Here is a 20,417-nt window from a genome sequence, read left to right as displayed (position 1 = left end):
CTATAAGCTATACTAGTTGCTCATTATTAACATACAAGGTTTATTATGGAAGGGGCGATTTTTTTTTCTTTTTAGAGCTTGGGTTAACTATTAGCCCAATTTACTCTTTTCGTACTATTGTTATCACGAACTGTTTGAAAATTAGTATTTTACACTTAAGCCCTATTCGAAAAAAAAATGTCTGCTAAGAAATGCATTGAACTATATCTTAACTAAGGAACAACAATAGATGATCCTAATGCAGCTTTCAAATTTATTAAAAAAGGAAATAGAATTCCAAATGACAAAACACCTCATAAAATTACAATATTTCCCTGAACATCAACAACAGTGTATTATATTTAGCGAAAAGCCTGCTTTCTAAATTTTCTTCACTTCTTTCGGCTCATTTTACCTGCTATGGTGGTTTTTTGGATAAGTAATTTCTTAAAGACTAATCACTGAAGGGAAACCATCCCCCAGCTCAGCATTACCTCAAACATATCAAATCAGAATTTTGAGATAGCCATTTTGTTCAATATAGTTAAAGGTCCAATAATTACGTCTATGGGGATAAAAACCCACTCACAGACCTCAAGGCGAGAGCTATAAGCTATACTTTTTGCCTATTATTAACATACAAGGTTTATTATGGAAGAGGTGATTTTTTTTTTTGATTTTTTTTTTTTAGAGTTAGGGTTTACTATTAGCCGATTAGCTCTTTCGTACTATTTTTATCGCGAACTGTTTGAAAATTAGTATTTTACACCTACGCCATGTTCCAAAAAAATTATCTGCTAAGAAAAACGTTGAATTTCATCTAAACCAAGTAACAACAATAGATGATCCTAATACAACTTTAAAATTTATTATAAAAGGAGATAGAATTCCAACTGATAAAATACATCATAAAATTACAATCTTTCCCTGAACATCAAAACCAGTGTATTATATTTAGCGAAAAGCCTGCTTCCTAAACTTTCTTTACTACTTTTGGCTCATTTTGCTTGCTATGGTCGTTTGTTGGATCAATAATTTCTTAAACATAGCAAATTTTCAGTTTCTAATAAATAAAAATAAAAATATTGAAACTGGGTTGGACTGTTAAGAAGAGAGTAAAACTTGGAAAATTAATCTCTGAACTTTTTTATACGAATAATAGTAAAAGTCTGAATTTTCGGCTTCACATCCGGAAGGCTTCATCTATGCTTTAAAGCAAGAAAAGATAAAATTAGGAAAATAACTAGCTTAAGCAAACTAAACCATATATAAAAAGACAAAAAAAACACAAAAACTGTATAACAAAAATAAAATGAAAGAAACACACATTTGCGAACTATGGTTTGTGTTTTTAAAACAGGAATAGTAAGATCATTCAAGCACAAATACAATGCACGATTACAGGTAAGTATCATAGGCAGCGTACTAGCGCTACCTCCGCAAAAAACAGTGTTGGTACAACGAATTAATTATTAGTTGTTTTTTTTTTTCAGACAAGGGTACTTCGTATAAAAGAAAGTTGTGGTAGAAACGTTGAGATGGCCTCATTGGATATAAAATTGAAAGTTCTAGTACCCCTCTTAAGATTCAAAAGTCACTGGAGGGTAACCATCTGCCCAGCCCAGTATTTCCTCAAACACATCCAATCAGAATTTTGAGATAACCATTTTGTTCAATATACTTAAAAGGTCCAGTAATTACGTCTTTGGGGATAAAAACCCACTCACAACCCTCAGGGCAAGATCTATAAGCTATACTAGTTGCCCATTATTAACATATAAAGTTTATTATGAAAGAGGCGATCGTATAAACTTCGGAGGAGGGTCATTTGATAGGAAATCAGAAGTTCTCGTACCATTTTAAGAGTCAAAAGTGGCGGGAGGGTATATATCCCCCTGTCCTCTTTTCCTCAAATGCATACAATAGAATCCCTCCCCAGAGCCTGGGTGCAAGGTTTGTGAGATATATTCCGGGGGTGTATGAGGTTTTAATGGAAGAGGTGGTCGTATAAACTTTAGAGGAGGCTGATTTGATTGAAAATTGGAAGTTTTAGTTCTAATTTATGAGTAAAAATTGATTCAGTGCAGCTAGCCCCACTCACTCTCAAAGTCGTCTTTTCCCCAACGCATAAGATTGAAATTGGGAGATCGCCATTTTGTTAAAAATAGTATAAAGAATATTTAACAATTCCACCAGGGTTGATAAAATCCCAAAATCCAGGAGTAAGGGTTAAACAGTATGCCCAGGTTTTACATAAGGTTTTTTGGAATGGGTTTTCGTATAAACTTCGGTTGTGGCTCATTTGATTGGAAAAATGGAAGTCCTTGTGCCCTTTAAGAATCAAAAGTGATTGGATGGCAACCGCCCCCCTTCCAAGCTTATCATTTCCCAAAACACGTTCAATCAAAATTTTTAGACAAATATTTTGCTCACCATTGTTTAAAGGTCCAGTAATTATGCCTTTGAATCCACCCACAGCCATCAGGGCAAGAGCCGTAAATTGGACAATTCGTTCATTGTTTAGATATGTTATATGCTATTGAGCGGCTGTGCCCGTTTTCGACCGACTCTATAATGTTAGTACAATTAAGACTACATGCATGAAGGTGAAAATTTGGCAGAATATTTTGGGTGAATTTAAACTAAATCAAAACACACTATGTGCATGCAGATTGTCAAAAGGGCGTATCTCAAGAATGGATTTCAGAGAATACTTAAAGGGGAAGATAAATTGATAAAAGGGTAATGTGTGCATACCACTATTGACACTACTACCACTACTACTTTTACCAGCACTACTGCTGCTAGTGCCGCTACTAAACTACTCTTACTACTGCTTCGGTTGCAACAACTTGTAAGGCTTAGAGTATTAAGATTAAAAGGGCGTCAAAAAGGTGTCAAAAGGGCACGCAAGTAATATTTTTAGAAGGGCTTACCTTATCAAGGTAAAACTTCTGGGGCATCATTAGTGGGATGTTTAACCGAACATAAGACATCATTTAAATACTACTACTGTTATTATGACCGCCACTACTACAGTTATTACTACTATTAATATAACACTCAAACCGCTACTACTTCTCCTACAACTACAACCACAGCTACTGTCATGCTAATACTATCAAGGCTATGTCTATGAAGGTGAAAATTTGAGAGAATATAGAGGGAAAATTTGAACTAAATCGAAAGACATTTAGGTACGCTTTCATCTTGTCAAAAGGGTGTATCTCGAAAATCTATTTTGGTATTAAGTAGAAACTTCGAGAGAATGCCTAAATTAAAAGATCAATTGACCAGAAGGCAATACGTAAACGGTAGTACTAATGCTACTACCACTGCTACCAAGCCAAAATGTGTGGGACAGGAGCAAGAGATTAAACTGACTGGCTAGTCATTTTTACAGACTGTTTTGTGTTAATAAAAAGCATAATGTTGGTTTCGAATACAATGCGTGAAACCACTGAATGAATCAGTAAAACCGCTGCATTTACCGACCGAGATTCAGATTTTGGTACATATCATGTCACTATTTTAATGCTCTTTATTTGACCGAATGGAAAATTGTGGCCCTGTCTTTAAACTCACGGCAAAAGTTGGTAAAAATCCTGCGCTTACTGACTAAGTTTGAACTTTCTGTAGATAATTTGTCAGTATTTTCGGGGTCTTTATTTAACCGAACATAGAATTTTAGCGGCGTCAGAAAAATCATGGCGCTTCGCTTCACGATTTTACCGACTTATTTTTTACCGAGTGATCAGAGCATGTGGGGGGGGTCACCTCCCCCCCCCCATGCACAACTACCCTGACTGCTGATTTAATAGTTCTACTACTACTGTTACTATTACTCCATCTACCACTTCTATTGCAACTACTAGTAAAGCTATGAACATTGAGATGAAAATTTCAAGAAGTATATGAATATACAGGTTATCAAAATGATACATCAGCCCAGCAATGTGTTAGAAATGGATATTTGTATTAAGTTGAAACTTCTAGTACTTGATGCTATGTATGTTCAACTGAGCAAAAGACAGTATTTTAATAGTATTTGCTGCTACTAGTACTAGGGCTATTATTATTAATACTACTGCTGGCACTACTATTACTACTACTGTGACTACTGACTACTAATACAACTATGCCTAAGGGTATGAAGGCGAAATTGTCAGAAAATTTTTATGGGTGAAGATGAACTGAATCACAACACACCGTCTGTATGCAGTTTGTAAAAACAATATATATATCAGTAATATCATGAGAACACTTTTTGTAGGTGAAGTTGAAATTTACAGGGCTTGTTGTGGGGGATATTGAACTAAGGCTAAAAAACAATGATTTCATCCTAATATTACTCCTTTTTCTCGTTCTACAACTGCTACTACTACTATTATTACAACTCCTACCACTATTATTGTTTTTAAGGTTAGGCTACTACTATTAATTCTACTGGTACTGCTGCTTCTGTTCCTACTGTATCTACCGGTGCTACAACTACTGCTAATAAAGCTAAGAGCGTATAGGCGAAAATTTTGGGCAATATTGAAACTGTATTTAAGTAAATCGATACGTACTATGCCGACATAGGTTGTAAAGAGGATGTATCAGCAATGCTTCAGAGACATGTGATGGTATTAAGTTTTAATTTGAAGCTTAAACAATTCAGTTGAAGCTTTCAAGGAATATTTAGGCTGATGTTGAAGTAGATCAAAACGAACAATGAACATTTAGATTGTCAAAAGGGTGACAAAGTAATATCTCAAGAACGGCAAACATTATAAAATTATACCTTTCCGGGTAAGTCGTGATGGATTTACATCTAGCCAGAAGCCACTATGCTCAAACTTTTAATGCTACTTCTACAGTTACTGTAACTAATGACACCAAGGTTATTAAGGTAGAACTTTTAGATAGCGTTTAGGTTGAGTTTCAATTAAATGAAAGAGTATATGCATGCAGGTTTTCAAAACGGCATATAAGTAGTATCATAGGCAGCGTTGCTCTATCATAGCTAGTAAACTTTTAAAGAAGCTAATTCAATTGTAAATTTAAAGTTCTAGTGCTTGTTAAGTGTCAAAAGTGTTTGGAGGGTATGCAACCCTCTTCCTAGGCCCATAATTTTCCAAATACTTCCAATCAAAATTTGGTGACAGCCACTTTGTTCAGTATACTCAAACAACCAAGTAACTATGTCTGTAGGGACATTGGGTGTGTCAACACCCCGCAGCTATGCAATTCACCCATTATGCTTTAAAATTGAATGTTGATTAAAATTAAACCAAAGGTGCTTTGTGTATACTGGTTGCGAATAAAAGATCTCACCAATATCTCAAGAAAAGCTGAGGATATTAAGATGACAATATAACTAAATCAAAAGGGTATAAGTTTATCTAGATTTTTAGAGAATATAGAAAAAAAATTGAATGTTAATAAGTTTTATTTTTCAGGTCAACCAGAGGATCTATAAAACTAAATTAAGCAATATTATTGGTATCAAGATTTTCAAAGGGATGTATGTTGTTAAAAATAGTAAAAACAGTTTCTCTAGCGTAGAACTAGCTAGCCTACCCATGGACTCTTGCAGAAAAAACGAGAGGATGTAAGAAATTGTTTTCTTTTTCCGTAAAGAGATCTTTCTTTCCGTAAAGAACGATGTTTGCACAATGCATTAATATTATTATTTTTTTTTTGTTTTAGACCAGGACACTTCGTTTCGAATTAGTTGTCGTAGAAACTTCAAAAAGGGTTCATTCGATTGGAAATTGAAGTGGCTAGTGCCCTTTTCACTAGTCAAAAGTGATTGGAGGGCAACTAACCCCCCTCCCACGCCCACCATTTCCCCAAACACATCCAATCAATATTTTGAGATAGCAATTTTGTTCAACGTGGTTGAAAGATTCAGAAATTATGTCTTAGAGAATGACAACCCCCCCCCCCGTATCTCTCAGGACAAAGGATGTATGTTATATCCTGGGAGCATATAAGGTTTTTACAGAAAGCTTCATCGCAGAAACGGGTTCATTTTGTTGGATATTTTTAATAGTCGAAAGTGATCGGAGGGAGAATTCCCCCCTCCAGCCTTCATTTCCTCAAACACTTCCGATCAACATTTTGATGTAGCCATTTTGGTCAACGTAGATGAATGTTCTGGAAATTATGTGTTTGAAAATGACAACCCCCCAAAATCCTCAGGGCTAAGGGGTTAAAAGGTTGATGGCCTTAAGATTTAAGCTACTCAGGGGTATTTTGTTTTTCGCTTTATTTCTCTGCCCCTAACACTCTATTTCTCTGCCCCAAACACTCTCGTTTCTCCTTAAAAATATTTATTCCCCTTTGCCTAAGATACTTAAGAGTTTCAAATCGATCGGATATGTTTTTGAGGATTTTTGGGACACTAATTGTGGAATATGTTGTTACAAATTGATGACATAACCTGCGGATAAAGGATGACATATTGCCAAAGATTACCCTTTGGAGGAAGAGCGTACACAGCTTTGTTGGATTCAAGTAGATTGATGATCCGGCGAGTTGTTAGCAGTGGTAGTAGTAATGTGTTGATTTTTATGAAATTGCTCTCCTCCCACCAAAATGCAAACCCCAACAACACAAAGTTTGCTTCTCAACAATTTGATAATCCTTTCTACATTGTATTGTATCAGATAACGACACTTCTTGACTACTAAGGTCCCTGCGTCGGCCCTGCAGTGCACTACTGCAGCATGATTCGATCTCTGGGTCCCATATTACCAAGCTAAGGTCAAACCCACTAGGCCACCACACGACAATCCTTTCTACGTAACTTTCTGATTTTTTAGGTTTGAAAAAAATTTGTGAACATCCTTGCCCATTCTCTAGCAATAAGCTTGTGAGTTTGTTCCAAAGGGCATGGATAACTGCTAACCATATCAATTACCCATAGTCTTTGGTTTGTTCTTTTACCTACCATTGAGGTCATGTGAATTTGTCGCAATAGTAACAATTACATTTACAAATTGCTTTTTATCACGAAGTTATTCCAGTTAAAGGAAGACAGAAGAAATGGATTTGTGTGCCTTACTGGGAAGAATTACTTATATGGAAAATTCGAAAGATGTTCCTTCCAAAAATGTGAATGTGGAAAGGCCACCCACAGAATTTGCAATTTCAATGACTGAAAGAAAATATCCATGTGATCATTGCGGTCACTATTGGCAACGTAAACATTAATACTCAATTCGAAATTTGTCACACATGACCAAACGGTTAACAAAATGCCTCCCAAGAAAACTAAAAATGTGAGTTTTTTTGCTAATTCTAAGAAATTCATGTGATAGCCTAATCTAATTAAGAGAAACATGCTGCATATTATGAAGTACAAATTTCGTTGTTTAAGTTTTTCTTACAAATCTAAATTCCATTTAGAAAGATATAAATCTGCCTAGCCTATGTTTGTGAAGGCACAGGTTAATGTATTCATGTACTCCACACGTCAGTAATAAGACCATGTAGGCTTAGGCCTATAGGCTATATTTACATTTGTATGTCCCAGGAAGGTATTTTAAAGTACCAAACTCCACTCCTTCTCCCTCTAGAAGGTTCTGACCTTGGTGATCCTTAAAAATCTGTGTGCTATAAAAGTGAAACCTTGCAAAGTAGATCTTCTGTTTAAATGAAGTACAACAAAGTTGTTTTCAGCTTCACAACTTTTCTCAATACCAATTTATAAGGTTTGAAGGATATATAATTACATTTCCTAAATGAGAAAAAAAAACAAAACAAAAACATTGATATGGCTTAAAACTCAACTCAAATAACAAGAATTGCGTTTTTTTTAAACTTAAGCCAGAGGAAAAGAAACTGATAACTGAAAATTAAGGTAAAATGTTGTTTTGTCAAAAGTTCAATAGGTAGCCTATAGACCTATCATGTAAACAAATTTCAGGACCCTCAAGAGGGAGAAGGAGTAGAGGTAAGTACTTCAAAATACCTACCCAGGACATACTTTAGCCTGTTGACCCAACTATAAAAGTTTAGTTTTTATAGCCTAACCCCTTGCCAAGATAGCCAAAAGTAGCTAAAATAGAATTTTACCTCCTTTTGTATGTATTCATTGAAAATTAAAAGCTTTTATTGCCTATTTCTTTAAAAAAAACTACAAAATTCTTCCCTAGATTTTGGAAAAAGGCCTTCATTTTGCCCTTTATGTATTTTGTGAATTATTGCTGCTGAGATAAAGGCCTTTTTTGGCAGCATTGTTCAGAGTTTTATTCACCAAAAATACAAACTGGAAGTACAATGCTCTTATTTCCCCTCAAAAGGCTCCACGGCAAAGGATACAAGGGGGGTACAAAAAATACAATATAAGCAACAACCAAAACAAGAACAATAGCTAAATACAGATTTCAGGACCCTCAAGAGGGAGAAGGAGCAGAGGTAAGTACTTCAAAGTACCTTCCCAGGATGTACTTTAGCTTGTTGATCCAACTGTGAAAATTTAATGTTTGGAACCTAACCCCTTTCCAAGATAGCCAAAAGTAGCTAAAATGGAATTTTACCTCCTTTTGTATGTTTTAGTTGAAAATTTAAAGTTTTATTGCCTATTTCTTAAAAAAAACTGCGAAATTCTTCCCTAGATTTTGGAAAAAAAGGCCTTCATTTTGCCCCTCATGTATTTTGTGAATTAATGCTGTTAAAAGCTGCTGAGCTAAAGGCCTTTTTTGGCAGCATTGTTCAGAGTTCAGAGTTTTATTCACCAATAAATACAAACTGGAAGTACAATACTCTTATTCCCCCTCAAAAGGCTCCATTACAAAAGATACAAGGGGGATACAAAAACTACAATATAAGGAACAACCAAAAAGAGCACAATAGCTAAATAACATATAAGATGAAAAAGAGAACATACCTGAGGCCTGAGAGTCAAAGCACAGAGAAAACAACCATGCACTATGAGCAGACACTCAGGGGACAACAACTCCTCAGAGAAAAAGGAAAAAAAAGAAAAAAATGCTATTCTGTTTGATTCTTTACTAAATGATCCTTAAGAATCCTTTTAAAAGTCCCAAACAAGTGACATCTATGTACTGAAGAAGGCAGTGTTTTTCTACCAACCATTATTGACTAACAATCATTTTCTAATGACCCACAAAGGTTTTGTTGATCAACAATGTTGTTGAAAATGACCCACCACTGAAATTGTTGTTTGTCAATTTTGTTGATTAGGTCTAAATAGGAAATTTCAAGAACAGATATCTTGGGGATTTTTTTTTTTTTTTTTTTTAGAATTTAGAAGAGAAAAATAACTAATGTGCAAATAATGTTTTGTACATATTTTTAACATGATCTCTTAACTAAAATAAGACATGAGAAGATACTTTCTTTTGAATGACCTAACCCCTATTCCCACCAAAGGTAGCAAAGAAATCAAGTTGTGTTTTATGGTAAATTCAGAATCTAATCAGACAGTGAACAGGTTTACAAACTGTGAAAATTACAGAAGTAAACATGATTTCAACTGAAAATAGTTAAATAATGTTCAATTGATGTTGAAAGTGTTGCCATTTATTTCCAACAATATTTGTGTTCTTATATAAATTATTGTTGATAAAAATTTTTTGATAAATAAATTTGAATAAATCTGAACTCAATAAATCTTCTGGTCCAGACAGCATTCACCCACATATCCTATATGAATGTTGCACAGTCTTATGTTTACCTCTTTGCTTGCTGTTCAAGTTATCATTAAATCTTTCCTGGCTACCTCAGGATTTGAAAGCTGCACATATTGTTCCTACATTTAAAAAAGGCAGAAAGGACTTTGCTGAAATTTATCAACCCATTAGCATGACATCAGCAGTTGTTAAGGTTCTTGAAAGAATAATCAATTCTGCAATTGTTAAACACCTTGAAGCAAATAATGTTTTAGACACTTCACAACATGGCTTTCATTCAGGAAGATCTGTTAGCAGATCATCTGTTAGCAGATGAAGAACTTTAGCAGATCACTTATATTTTTGAGAGGACCAACGAACATTTACAGATTGGTGTTATACTGTTACAGATCTCGATGCAATTGGACATTTTTTCCAATTCAACACATTAATTGGGTTCAAAGTGAGGGTAAGGGGAACAAAGGAGGGTACTTGCTACTATTGTCATGGGTTTCTGTCTAGATTCCGCACCGAATTAAAATTAAAACGTCACTTGAGGAATTGTAAGCATCATATACACCAGTGTTTGGAGATGGTTTTGGGTGAGAATGCCATCTTGCATTTCAATAATTTCTGGAATTCATTTTTACAGAGCAACTAGGTGGCTTAAGACATCGAAAATAAACTCATGGACGTTTACGATCCATCAAAGTTGAATCTTGTCAAAGAACATGAGGCGATTGCAATCTCTCATGCCCATGCGTAAAGGGATGCTAGTAATACCATGCAATAGGTAGAGGTATTTGAGACATTGGGTGGGGAAGATTCTGTAAGCGTAGCTATGACTGCACTTATTAAACAGTCAATAAGTCAATTTCACGGCTGCGCAACGTAAATTACCCAAAGGTTCCATCACCAGAGGATGAGTTGGGTATTAAAACTAAAGAAATATGTTAGGTTTGTAAGGACAAAATTTGTTGAGGGCGGTGAGGAAAGGTCAGTCTACAATTATGATCATTTAAATAATTCAGTGTTAACGTAGGGGGGGAGGGTACTTTCGTGGACTGGCACATAAATCTTGTAATATCAACGTTAAACAACAGTGTTTTCTACCGCTTTACATGCACAATTCCAACTATGATTCGAAATTCATTTTACCAGTGTGTGGAGATTTGTAGAAAGGTGAAGTTGTAGATGGCGCATAGATAGATGGGTCTTTTTCATATAACGTGATACCCAAATCATCTGAGAAGTTGCTGTTCTAAGTTTCCAAAAAGAAAAACATTTCGAAAATGATAATACGTACTTGAATAAAATCCGTTTCGATTCCTGTATTTTTTCAATCCCAAGTCAATTAATTCAAGTACAGAAAAGTGACGATTTAAATAGCTTCCAGCACCTTAAACGGCGCTTTCCAAATGATGAAGTGTATGATTCATTGACGATTAGGGCCTTATTACTCCTACGAGTACTACAGCTCCAGCTTAAAGCCACATGAGGAAAAATTGCCGCCCATTGAAGTGTTATATGATTCACTTCAGGATTTTCAATGCATCACTGTCGACTATGAATTTTCTAAAAAAGTTTTGCGCCAAGGGAGGAAGTAAAAATGGGAAGGATTATTGTAAAATGTACCTGGCAATGATATATTGACGTTGTGTCTGTAAAAACACGGGTGAAATCTATGAGTAATTGGGTTTGGATTCGGGATATCATTTTCAACTCCTAATCTTGTGATACGATTTAATTCTTAAAATTAGTAAAGAAAAAACACGTCTGATCACCGACATGGATCAGCCGTTATTTGTAGAGAGATTCATACTGGGAGGGTATGCTTTTCATGGTGATCGTATCCTGGAAACCGATCCAACTGGACAACACACCTGTGAAAAGTTGGATGCAGTTTTTCTGGATATGAGCTACCTTTATCCGTCGGTACTACTGTTTGCCGTGTGGGAATTACAAATGGCTGGACAGTCCTTGTGATCCAAGTTTCTCCAACATTGCCACTGTTGAGGAGAATGGACCATAAGGATGGTTTTTCGAAATTGATGTTGAAATACCACTGGAACTTCATGACTCGGTAAAGGATTTTCTTATTCCGTGCATAAATAGACTAGTGGCTAGGGATTCATTGAGTCCCTATAATATTTCTTGTGTAGAGGATGGGGGTATGAATTGGGCACCTTCAAACCAAAAGCTTATTGCAGACCTTGACTGAAACGGAATATTGTTGTTATCACGTTCTTTTGTGGTGGATGCTGGCCAATGGTTTCTAGGTCACAAAGTTTGATAGAGCCCTCCAACTCGATCAGAAGCCATAAATGAAGACGCTTATTGACACCTTTGTAAGTAAACCCTCTGAGGCGAAAAAGAAGGTTGAAAAGGGTATCTTTAAACTCATTTTAAATTCAGTCTTTGGTAAGATGTGAAAGTGTGCACCATAGGAGTCGTTTTGATGTTGTACCTGACCCAAAAGAAATTGTAGGAATCATTGTCGAGGAAACTTTTACATAGAAAAAAGAAGTATAATTTTAGACAAAAATATTGCCACTGGTAGTGTAATTTTAAAAATGTGTGTAAGCTCCAAAGGCCGGCGGGGGGGGGGGGGGCAAGTTCAAGTGTATCAGGGAGACATTGATTCACTCCTGTTAAAAGTTAAAAAAGACAATCTGTTGGACAATTTAGAAAATTATGACCACATTAACTCTTAAATACACTAAACTAACTGGGACGACTCCACTTATCCGGAGGTAGTCAAGCGCCAGGACCGAAATATGTTATTATTTTCAAATCCGAGACGGGGAGCGACTTGATTTCCCTTGGTGTGCTTGCAGGTTCAAAAGTATACTATGGGAAAACACAATGAGGATATCAAAAAAGTCTGCAAGGGGCGCGCTTACACACTATGTTAAGGAAGATTTTGACATGAGCATTTATAGAAACGAAAATAATTTAGTTCCAAGACCGAAGGTCGAGGCCATTTGCTCTTTAAAATTAAAAATAATAGAGTTAGAGTTGAAGAAAATGCCATGACAGCCATATCGGACAAAGTCTATGTGTATGCAGACGATGTTAAGGTATTACCACACGGTCATTAATTAACTTCAGATCGAGATGAATGTATAAAATAGAGACAGCGTCTCGGTTTGGAGAAAGTTCAATAGTTGGCGAGAGGGGGGTTTGTGTTTTGTCTATCCCAACAGGCTCCAGTGCAGCAGTGTGTTTTATATTGTTTTTATTTATTTATTTTGCGCAAGGTGGAATTGTTGTGTTTTAAAAAGTGTTTAATAAGATACCATTATTTTTTACATAACCGCCTGGCCCTTCCCTCGGGTGTCACTCCCTCCGGTCGCACCTGCTCGGCAGCTCGTAGCGGTCGCTGCGACCCTTGTTTTTTCCACTGACTATTTTTTCCAGTCTTGATTCAGAGTTCATGGTGTGAGGACCTTTTTTGGATATAACGTATTACTATAGGATTATAGTCTCTACCTAACCCACAGCTAATATTTTGATAAATTAATTCAGTGACCAAAGGATTATAATTTAAATAAGCTGTCGATTTTCTTATAGATATTTTCATGATCAGTGACCTATATAATATAGGTCGGGATCAAGCAGTGCGAATTTAATTAAGACTATCCGATATTTATCGGCAATTACACTACGATAAAGGTAGGAGGATAAAGGTAAGTAGAAGAGGGATGAGAGAGTTGTTTTCAAGAGCCGTGTTACCCGCCGGGTTTGCCTCTTAAATTGCGGGGACAAGGTAGACAGCCTCCAACGCTTTCCTTACTTCTCATGCAAAGTATTGACAACCCTCTCTAGTTATAGTGGAATAACTGATTCATCCTGGCTGAAGGGCCAAGAAACGGAGATCAGCACCGCCGCTACGGACTGTAAAGTCTAATGCCGTATCCTTTACCTTTTTTTTATTCATTGGTTATACTCACATCAAAGTCCTCACATTCAGACAAATTCCCAAGCGATGCTTCAAGTGTCAGTCATTTGATCATCTTGCTAAAGACTTTACCAATAGCATGTGATGCTCCAGATGTGCTGGACCCCACGAGAACAGTAGAGAAAGCTCTTGCGATTCCCAATCACTGAAATGTGTTTTGTGCCCTGATACTAAAAATAGCCACCTTAGCTTTAGGTCTACAGTGCCCAGCAGTCTGACGAGCAATGCAGAAAGCTTCTCCTCAAACAAGAAAATGAATGAACTGTCTATATTTTGCCGCAATATTTACGGCCATAATGCTGCCAAATTGGACTACGTCAAGAACTTGTGTCTCGCATATAATATTGTTTGCGTCCAAGAACACTTGTTTGCTACCGATAACTTTGGGCTCTTTCAGTCCGTTCCCAATAAGTTCGTGCATATTCATGAGGCTAAGCGATCTAGCGCCAGGGGCTGACCTAGTGGTGGACTTGCAATATTCGTTGACGAGAGCATAGACTGTCGTAAACTTGAGTCGTGCGATTTCTATATAGCAGTCGAGTTCCCAGGCCCAAGTGCTTTCACGCTAATCAATGTATATCTACCAACTAACATGAAAACGGATCGTAGTGAAAAACGGTATGCCGAGGAATGCGGTTGAATTGGAAGGCTACTCCGTATGCTGGAAAGCTCGCGTTTTTTAGTCTGCGGTGACTTCCAGTTTGACCCTTTCTCGAAAGGAAAGTTACAGGACGTTCTTATGGCATGTATTCCGCGTGACTGTTCTCCATATATTAAAGATAAAACTTTACGCTCATTTACAATTCAGGAAGCACAAGTAATATTGATCACATCTTTTCTAACTCTTCTATTCCCTCGCCTGTACATGTGGATTCAGAGCATACCGCAAGTGATCATCTTGGTCTTAAGTTTAATGTTCCTTTTAGTCACGATGTGAAATCAAAAAGCCCAGATTATACAGAAAGACGCGAGCGGAAAAAGATTAATCTCAGTCTGTACCAGTCGACGTGTGACGGAATTTTGGACAAAATAAAAGTCCCGTTCCAGCTTCTTGTCCATGAGTGCTATGACAAAATTTCACTCAATACATACTGCGCTGAAACTACTCATGCGCTAAAACTAGCTGAGTCTGCAGCCGTACCTAGTGCATTTATTAGGAAAGGTACAAGGAAAAGAGGATGGAGTGACTATTCTTACGCGAAGCATGCCAAATGGAGGTCTAAGATGTGGTATTCTATGTGGCCTTACTACGGTAAGCCGAGGACCGGCACTGTCTTCAATCTCTTTCGTAAAACAAAAAGAATACAAAGCATGTGTGGATGAGGTGAAAGCGAAGGAAGCAGAAACTGCTTCGGAAGAGGCTATCCGTGACCCACAAAATATGTGGGAAAAATTCAAAAATAGTAAAGTGCAGTCTAAGCCTTGTGTCATGTTACCTGAGGAACAGTGGTTAAGACATTATTCGAAGGTCTTCGGGTCTAAAGATACTCCCTTGGAAAAGGAATATGATGAATCGCTTAAATCGCGTCTTGATTTACTGTTGAAAAAGAATTTTTTTTAATATCTGTGAATGATGTTTTGAGGGCTGTTCGCCAGTTAAAGGTTAACAAGGCTCCAGGTCTTGATGGTGTCAGTGGTAATCATCTGCCCAATAGTTCACCGCTTTTGATCCAGCATATGCAACTACTTTTTCAGGTGTGTATAGATAGTGCCACCGTCTCCAAATCGTTTTGCACCGGAGTCGTTACAAACATCCTGAAGAAAGGAAAAATGCAAATGAGTTTGGAGACTACAGACCGATTACTGTCTCGAGTACATTGAGCAAGGTGCTGGAAAATTGTCCTTCGCGAAGTTATATCGAAGTGTGTGATAGACTACAGGCAGTTTGAGTTTCGAAAGCATCTCATCTGGGCTTTCGCCCATAGACTTCTAAAGCGCATTCTTGCCAAGGCTGATTCACTTGAGTTATCCGTACATATATGTAGTGTTGACATTTCCGCTGCATTTGATTCAGTAATCCAGTCTGCTGTGTTCCAGACCTTGCTAGATGCCGGTGTGAACACCCATATAGTAGCTATGTTATCATTTTGGTACTCTAATAACTATATAAGAGTGAAACTTGGGCTTGAAAAACTCAGTGAGCCAGTTAAACTAAAGAGAGGACTTCGACAAGGTTCCGTCTTAAGTCCGATATTATTTAACACATTGACTTCTAAGGTTACAAAACAAATTTCTGGCAGGCTAAGATTTGATACTTGTGATTTGAGTTTAATAAGCTATGCTGATGATTTAATTATGTTGAGTTACTCATTGAGTGTACTGAAGTATAACTTAGATAAGCTTGTGTCTGGTTATAGCGCTATTGGTCTACAAGTTAATGGCCAGAAAACTGAATTTCTGGTTTTCAGCTCTGCGAAACAAGAGGCACCAGTACCAACTGTATCCGTGGATGGTGCTATTATCGCACCGTCTTCTTCGCTCAAATATTTAGGTCTTCCATACGGCCGAGATAAGAAAACTACAAGAACTCTGCCTTGATACCCTTGTGTCTAACCTGCGAGTGAGCTATGCTAAACTAGCCCCGCTTAAGTATTCTTACAATCGGCAAATTTTGGCGATGATGTACAGAGGAGTGGCATTACCACTTGCCCTTTACCTTTCCCCGCTTTGGGAATGGTTCACAGAAACAGAAAGACTAAAAGTTAGGTCCGCGTTTTGTAGATATTTGAAGTTTTTGATATTCGAGAGAAACTCATTTCTTTTGAATAAGTATCAAATTCCAGATCCCCGTGAAGCTGTGGCAGAACAGGAAACTAATGCTAAAAAAGTTGCCCTTGAGCACCTTTATGATTTCCTGCCGTTACACGTCATATACGAGCTATGAATGTATATGGTGAATGTAATCTAATCGTTTAATCTTGAAGTATTGTTTTTCGCCTTTTTCTTTTTCGTTTTTCTTTTTATTTCTTTATACTCCGCCATGTTGTTATTCTGATGGTGGGCTAAAATAAACTAACTAACTAATTATGTAAAAAATGGCCAAGTGGTTCTGTAAATGTGTTTCAGAGTTTATGTAAATATGTTTTTAAAATTTTTAGTTTATTTATATATTTAAAGAAAGCGTGTGTTTTATTTTTGTCTTTCAGTATTTATTTAACAGATTGCGGTTAGCTTCGGTTAGTTGCATTTTGACAGCGAGAAGAGTAATATATATCAGTTAAAAACTCCTTTCAGATCACTTATTTGCGGTACATCAGTGTCCGACAAAACAACGCTTTTAACAAAATAATTCAAAATCACGATAAAATGTTTTTAGAAAATCTGAAAAATAGCTATTATTGCTTTAGGGTGTAGCAAGAGTCCTATGATAAGATAAAGAAAATTGCACCAGACATAAAATTGTACGAGGACTTGCCGTGTACTATTATTGAACAAAACTCGAGGTTGATTGTTGATGATTTAGCTGAATCCACTGAAGAATGGTCTCAGGAGATGTTACAGTTATTCACGGTTTGATCTCATCAGGAAAAACTTTCCGTAACCGTTGTTCTCCACAATTTCTTTCATCAGAGCAAGTGTATAAGAATACTTGCTTTGAATTGTACTTACTATATCATATTCAGGGTTGTTCGTTATTCAAGCTCTATCATAATGTTAAACAAACAAATATATCCCGGTGAACTGAAATTTATACTCTCGGCATACAATCAGGCTACAAATAAACCCTATGTTTACATTCTATTGGATCTCAATTAAAACATTATTTACGCGGAGTCACTGATATTTTTGACAATGAAGTTACCGTATATATCTATCAGGGAACAGTTGCCATAATGACACTGGAGGGACTACACGAAGACACACATTTATTATCTGTCCTAGGTAATTCAAAACCGCGACTTATGAAGGCAATACTTAAACACGGTATTCACAGTGAATTCATTAATGTCCTATCTGAGCTTTGTTTAAATTTGACTCAAGGCAATGTTCAATTGCCAGAAGAAGTTAAGCAACGGATAAAGCAACATCGTTCACTTGTGCAGGCTGAAAAATTGCAAATATAAGGGATAGGATTTTAAAAGAAAACAACTTGAATAAGCGGGTGGTAGCTTCTTTTTAATGTTACTGCTAACAATTGCGGAACTTGTAAACACCATTCTCCAAAAAAAACGGCTAAACTTCACGAATTGACTCAATAGAACTTGCCCTTTTACCAAAAGAGTTCTTTGAAGATAATCTTGATATATTTATTAAGAATGTGACAATGGCCGACGGTGAAAAATTAATTTTCTTCAAAATGCCCTTCGACCTGTCGATAGGCATAAACCCTACCGTGAAAGACCGTTCAACGTAAATGTCATTGATCCACCTCAAAATTATGAAAGTTCAACATCCTCGCCAGCACCGCCACTGCCAAAACTGGAAGAAGATTTATCTAAGGCTTTAGGAAGTGTTTTAGGCCTAATGCCTCATTCTTATTGTGAGCAATGTAAATAACTCTTGACCTATCTCGCTGAAAATGAACATTTACAATTTGATGACAAAAAGAATCAAGTCATAATCCATGGCAAGATCTGCAATTTAATTGATTATTTAATCAAATTTTAATTCATTTTTTTAGCCCAACTGTCTTAGCTTATAAATGGATTCTTTTGCCTAAAACTCAAGGCAGACAGGCCCTTTTAGGCTTTTGACGCCTTTCCACTTGCAATTCCAGTCAACTTGTTGGTCAACTAACATTGAATTACGTTTTTTATTAGCGCAAATATCTTTTCAAATGTCTAAGTTTATGAATTGAACCAATCGTCATGGCTGACACTCTTTGGAGGTAGGCCCTATTTGACTTTAGACGCTTGCTTGCCTGTCATTCCACGCAAACTAACGGTCCTGTGTCAGCTCTAAATTCTTGGTTCAACCTTCCAAAGATCATTGGTAGGCGTGCCTTGTTTACCTCTCATTCCAGGCAATCTAACGGTCCTATGTCAATTTTAAATTCTTGGTCAACCTGCCTGGGATTTTAGGCGGGAGTGCCTTTCTAAAAGCTAACAAACAAGTATTGGCCCAATAAGAGAGTCATACTTACTCTCGCCGTTTACCCGTACCACTAAACCAAACACTTGGAAAATTATAGGTTATATGACTATCTTAGTTCTATGACTATCTACCTTAGTTCTTCTGCCCTGGGGATGACGCTAGGATAGATAATAAATAGACTAATCTATTAACAAATGAACTAACACCCTGTGTTTTTGTGTTTGTTTTTTTCTTTCTCTCCGAAACTGTGTGTCTGACTATGTGTTTGCCTTTATTTATGTCTGTCCTTCTCTCTCTCTCTCTCTCTCTCTGTGTGTGTGTGTGTTTGTGTTTGTCTCTGTCTCTCTCACCGTGTCTGTGTGTTAGTCTGGTTCTGTGTCTGTTTTTGCGTGTTTGTGTGACTTTGTGTTTGTTTTTGGCTCTCTCTAACCATGCCTGTGTGTTTTAATGTGTGTTTGCCTGTCTCTTTATCTGTTTTTTTTGTCTGTGTGTTTTTGTCTCTCTCTCACCGTGCTTGTGTGTCTGACTTTGTGTGTGGTCTTTGTCTCTTTCTCTCTCGCTCTCTCTTTCTTTCTTTCTCTCTCTCTTTCTTTCTTTCTCTCTCTCTTTCTTTCTCTCTCTCTCACTTTCTTTCTTTCTCTCTCTCTCTCTCTCTCTCTCTCTTTCTCTTCGTCCCCTCGTCAGTAATTCGCTATTTACGCTAATGTTTTTTAAGTACTTTCAAAAGAGCAATTTATTCTAATTAAACGGCCTTTGTGATTCAGGGGTCGAACTTGAGCGCAAAGCGCTAGGTATTGACGAGGGGGCGAACCCCCTCATATACGTAATAACTTTTGTTCGTTTTAAGTTTTAATGTTGCTCCTTATTCTCAGTTGATATAATTAGTTCTTTTATCTAATTAAATTAGACGCGGGCTGAATTTGTCTGGTTGAATTTTGCATAGGTGGGAACCTTATCAAGTTTCGTTCTGCTACGTTACGTTTTGAGTGCTTCAGTAATAGCTTTAAATTAATTGACTTTTACGCATTATATATACCATGCTTTAGAACTAGCATGAAGTTCGAATACAAAAATGTATAAACTAGATTTTTCTTCCTTTTTTCCTAGGATAAAATGTTGTTCTTAAAAAAAAATTTCCGGTTTTTCATAGTAAGCAGTATAATGTATGCAGTGTATTTTAGATACCTAGCTATTAACGTTCTGATAATTTATACCTCCTATTAAAGGTACCAAAAGTTTTTTTATGTTGCTTTTAGCTTTCTTCTTTGAATAAGAGGGTTTGGCCATGTTGATTGAAGCATCTATCTCTTTTCATGAAATGAAGGCATACTAAATAAAAGAAGAAATTAAAGTATACAGCTTATCTATTTTCACAAATGCTCTTAACCTAATTTCAGGTAAAATCCAAGCTTGAAGACGGGACGAAAGCTGGCGAAATGTCCAAGAAAAAGAGAATATTAAAAGATGCAAAAAAGGAAAAGCTGGCAGAAAAAAAAGAAGTAATTAAAGCAGTTAAAAAAGCAAAAGAAATAGTCAAGAGTGGCGTTGTTAACAAATCTGCAACTGATTTTTCTTCTCTAGACTTTTCCTGTATACAAAAAAATTCAGAAGGTCACCCATGGAACCTGAAGATTGCCTCATGGAATATAGCAGGAGTTCGAGCTTGGCAAAAGGTTTTCTTTCTTCTCTTGTTTCGTAAATTGCTTCTCTGGATTTTCCATATCATTTTGAAACTTGTACATTTGTTTTTCTCCTCGTGACTGATTTTGTTTTCTTAAAACTAAAACTAAAGTTAAAAACTAAAAGTTGTTTCCTTA

General features: G+C 36.6%; 1 protein-coding gene across 2 annotated transcripts in view; it reads left to right on the top strand.

Moving 5' to 3' along the window:
- The first annotated feature begins 5,449 nt into the window (after nucleotides 1-5,449).
- The window catches only part of LOC136030218 (DNA repair nuclease APEX1-like), an 82,609-nt gene continuing 67,641 nt past the window's right edge, over nucleotides 5,450-20,417 (top strand). The window contains exons 1-2 of one of the 2 annotated variants that reach the window (XM_065709042.1): nucleotides 5,450-5,575; nucleotides 19,998-20,273. In XM_065709042.1, the coding sequence (XP_065565114.1) occupies nucleotides 20,037-20,273 (237 nt within the window). In that variant the 5' untranslated portion in view covers nucleotides 5,450-5,575; nucleotides 19,998-20,036. Of the gene's footprint in view, nucleotides 5,576-7,105; nucleotides 7,251-19,997; nucleotides 20,274-20,417 lie in introns of those variants that run through there. The other variant, XM_065709035.1, reaches the window with a different exon arrangement.

The sequence above is a fragment of the Artemia franciscana genome, chromosome 1 (assembly GCF_032884065.1).
Source record: "Artemia franciscana chromosome 1, ASM3288406v1, whole genome shotgun sequence".
Taxonomy (NCBI): domain Eukaryota; kingdom Metazoa; phylum Arthropoda; class Branchiopoda; order Anostraca; family Artemiidae; genus Artemia; species Artemia franciscana.
This window is presented reverse-complemented; position numbering and strand designations above follow the sequence as displayed.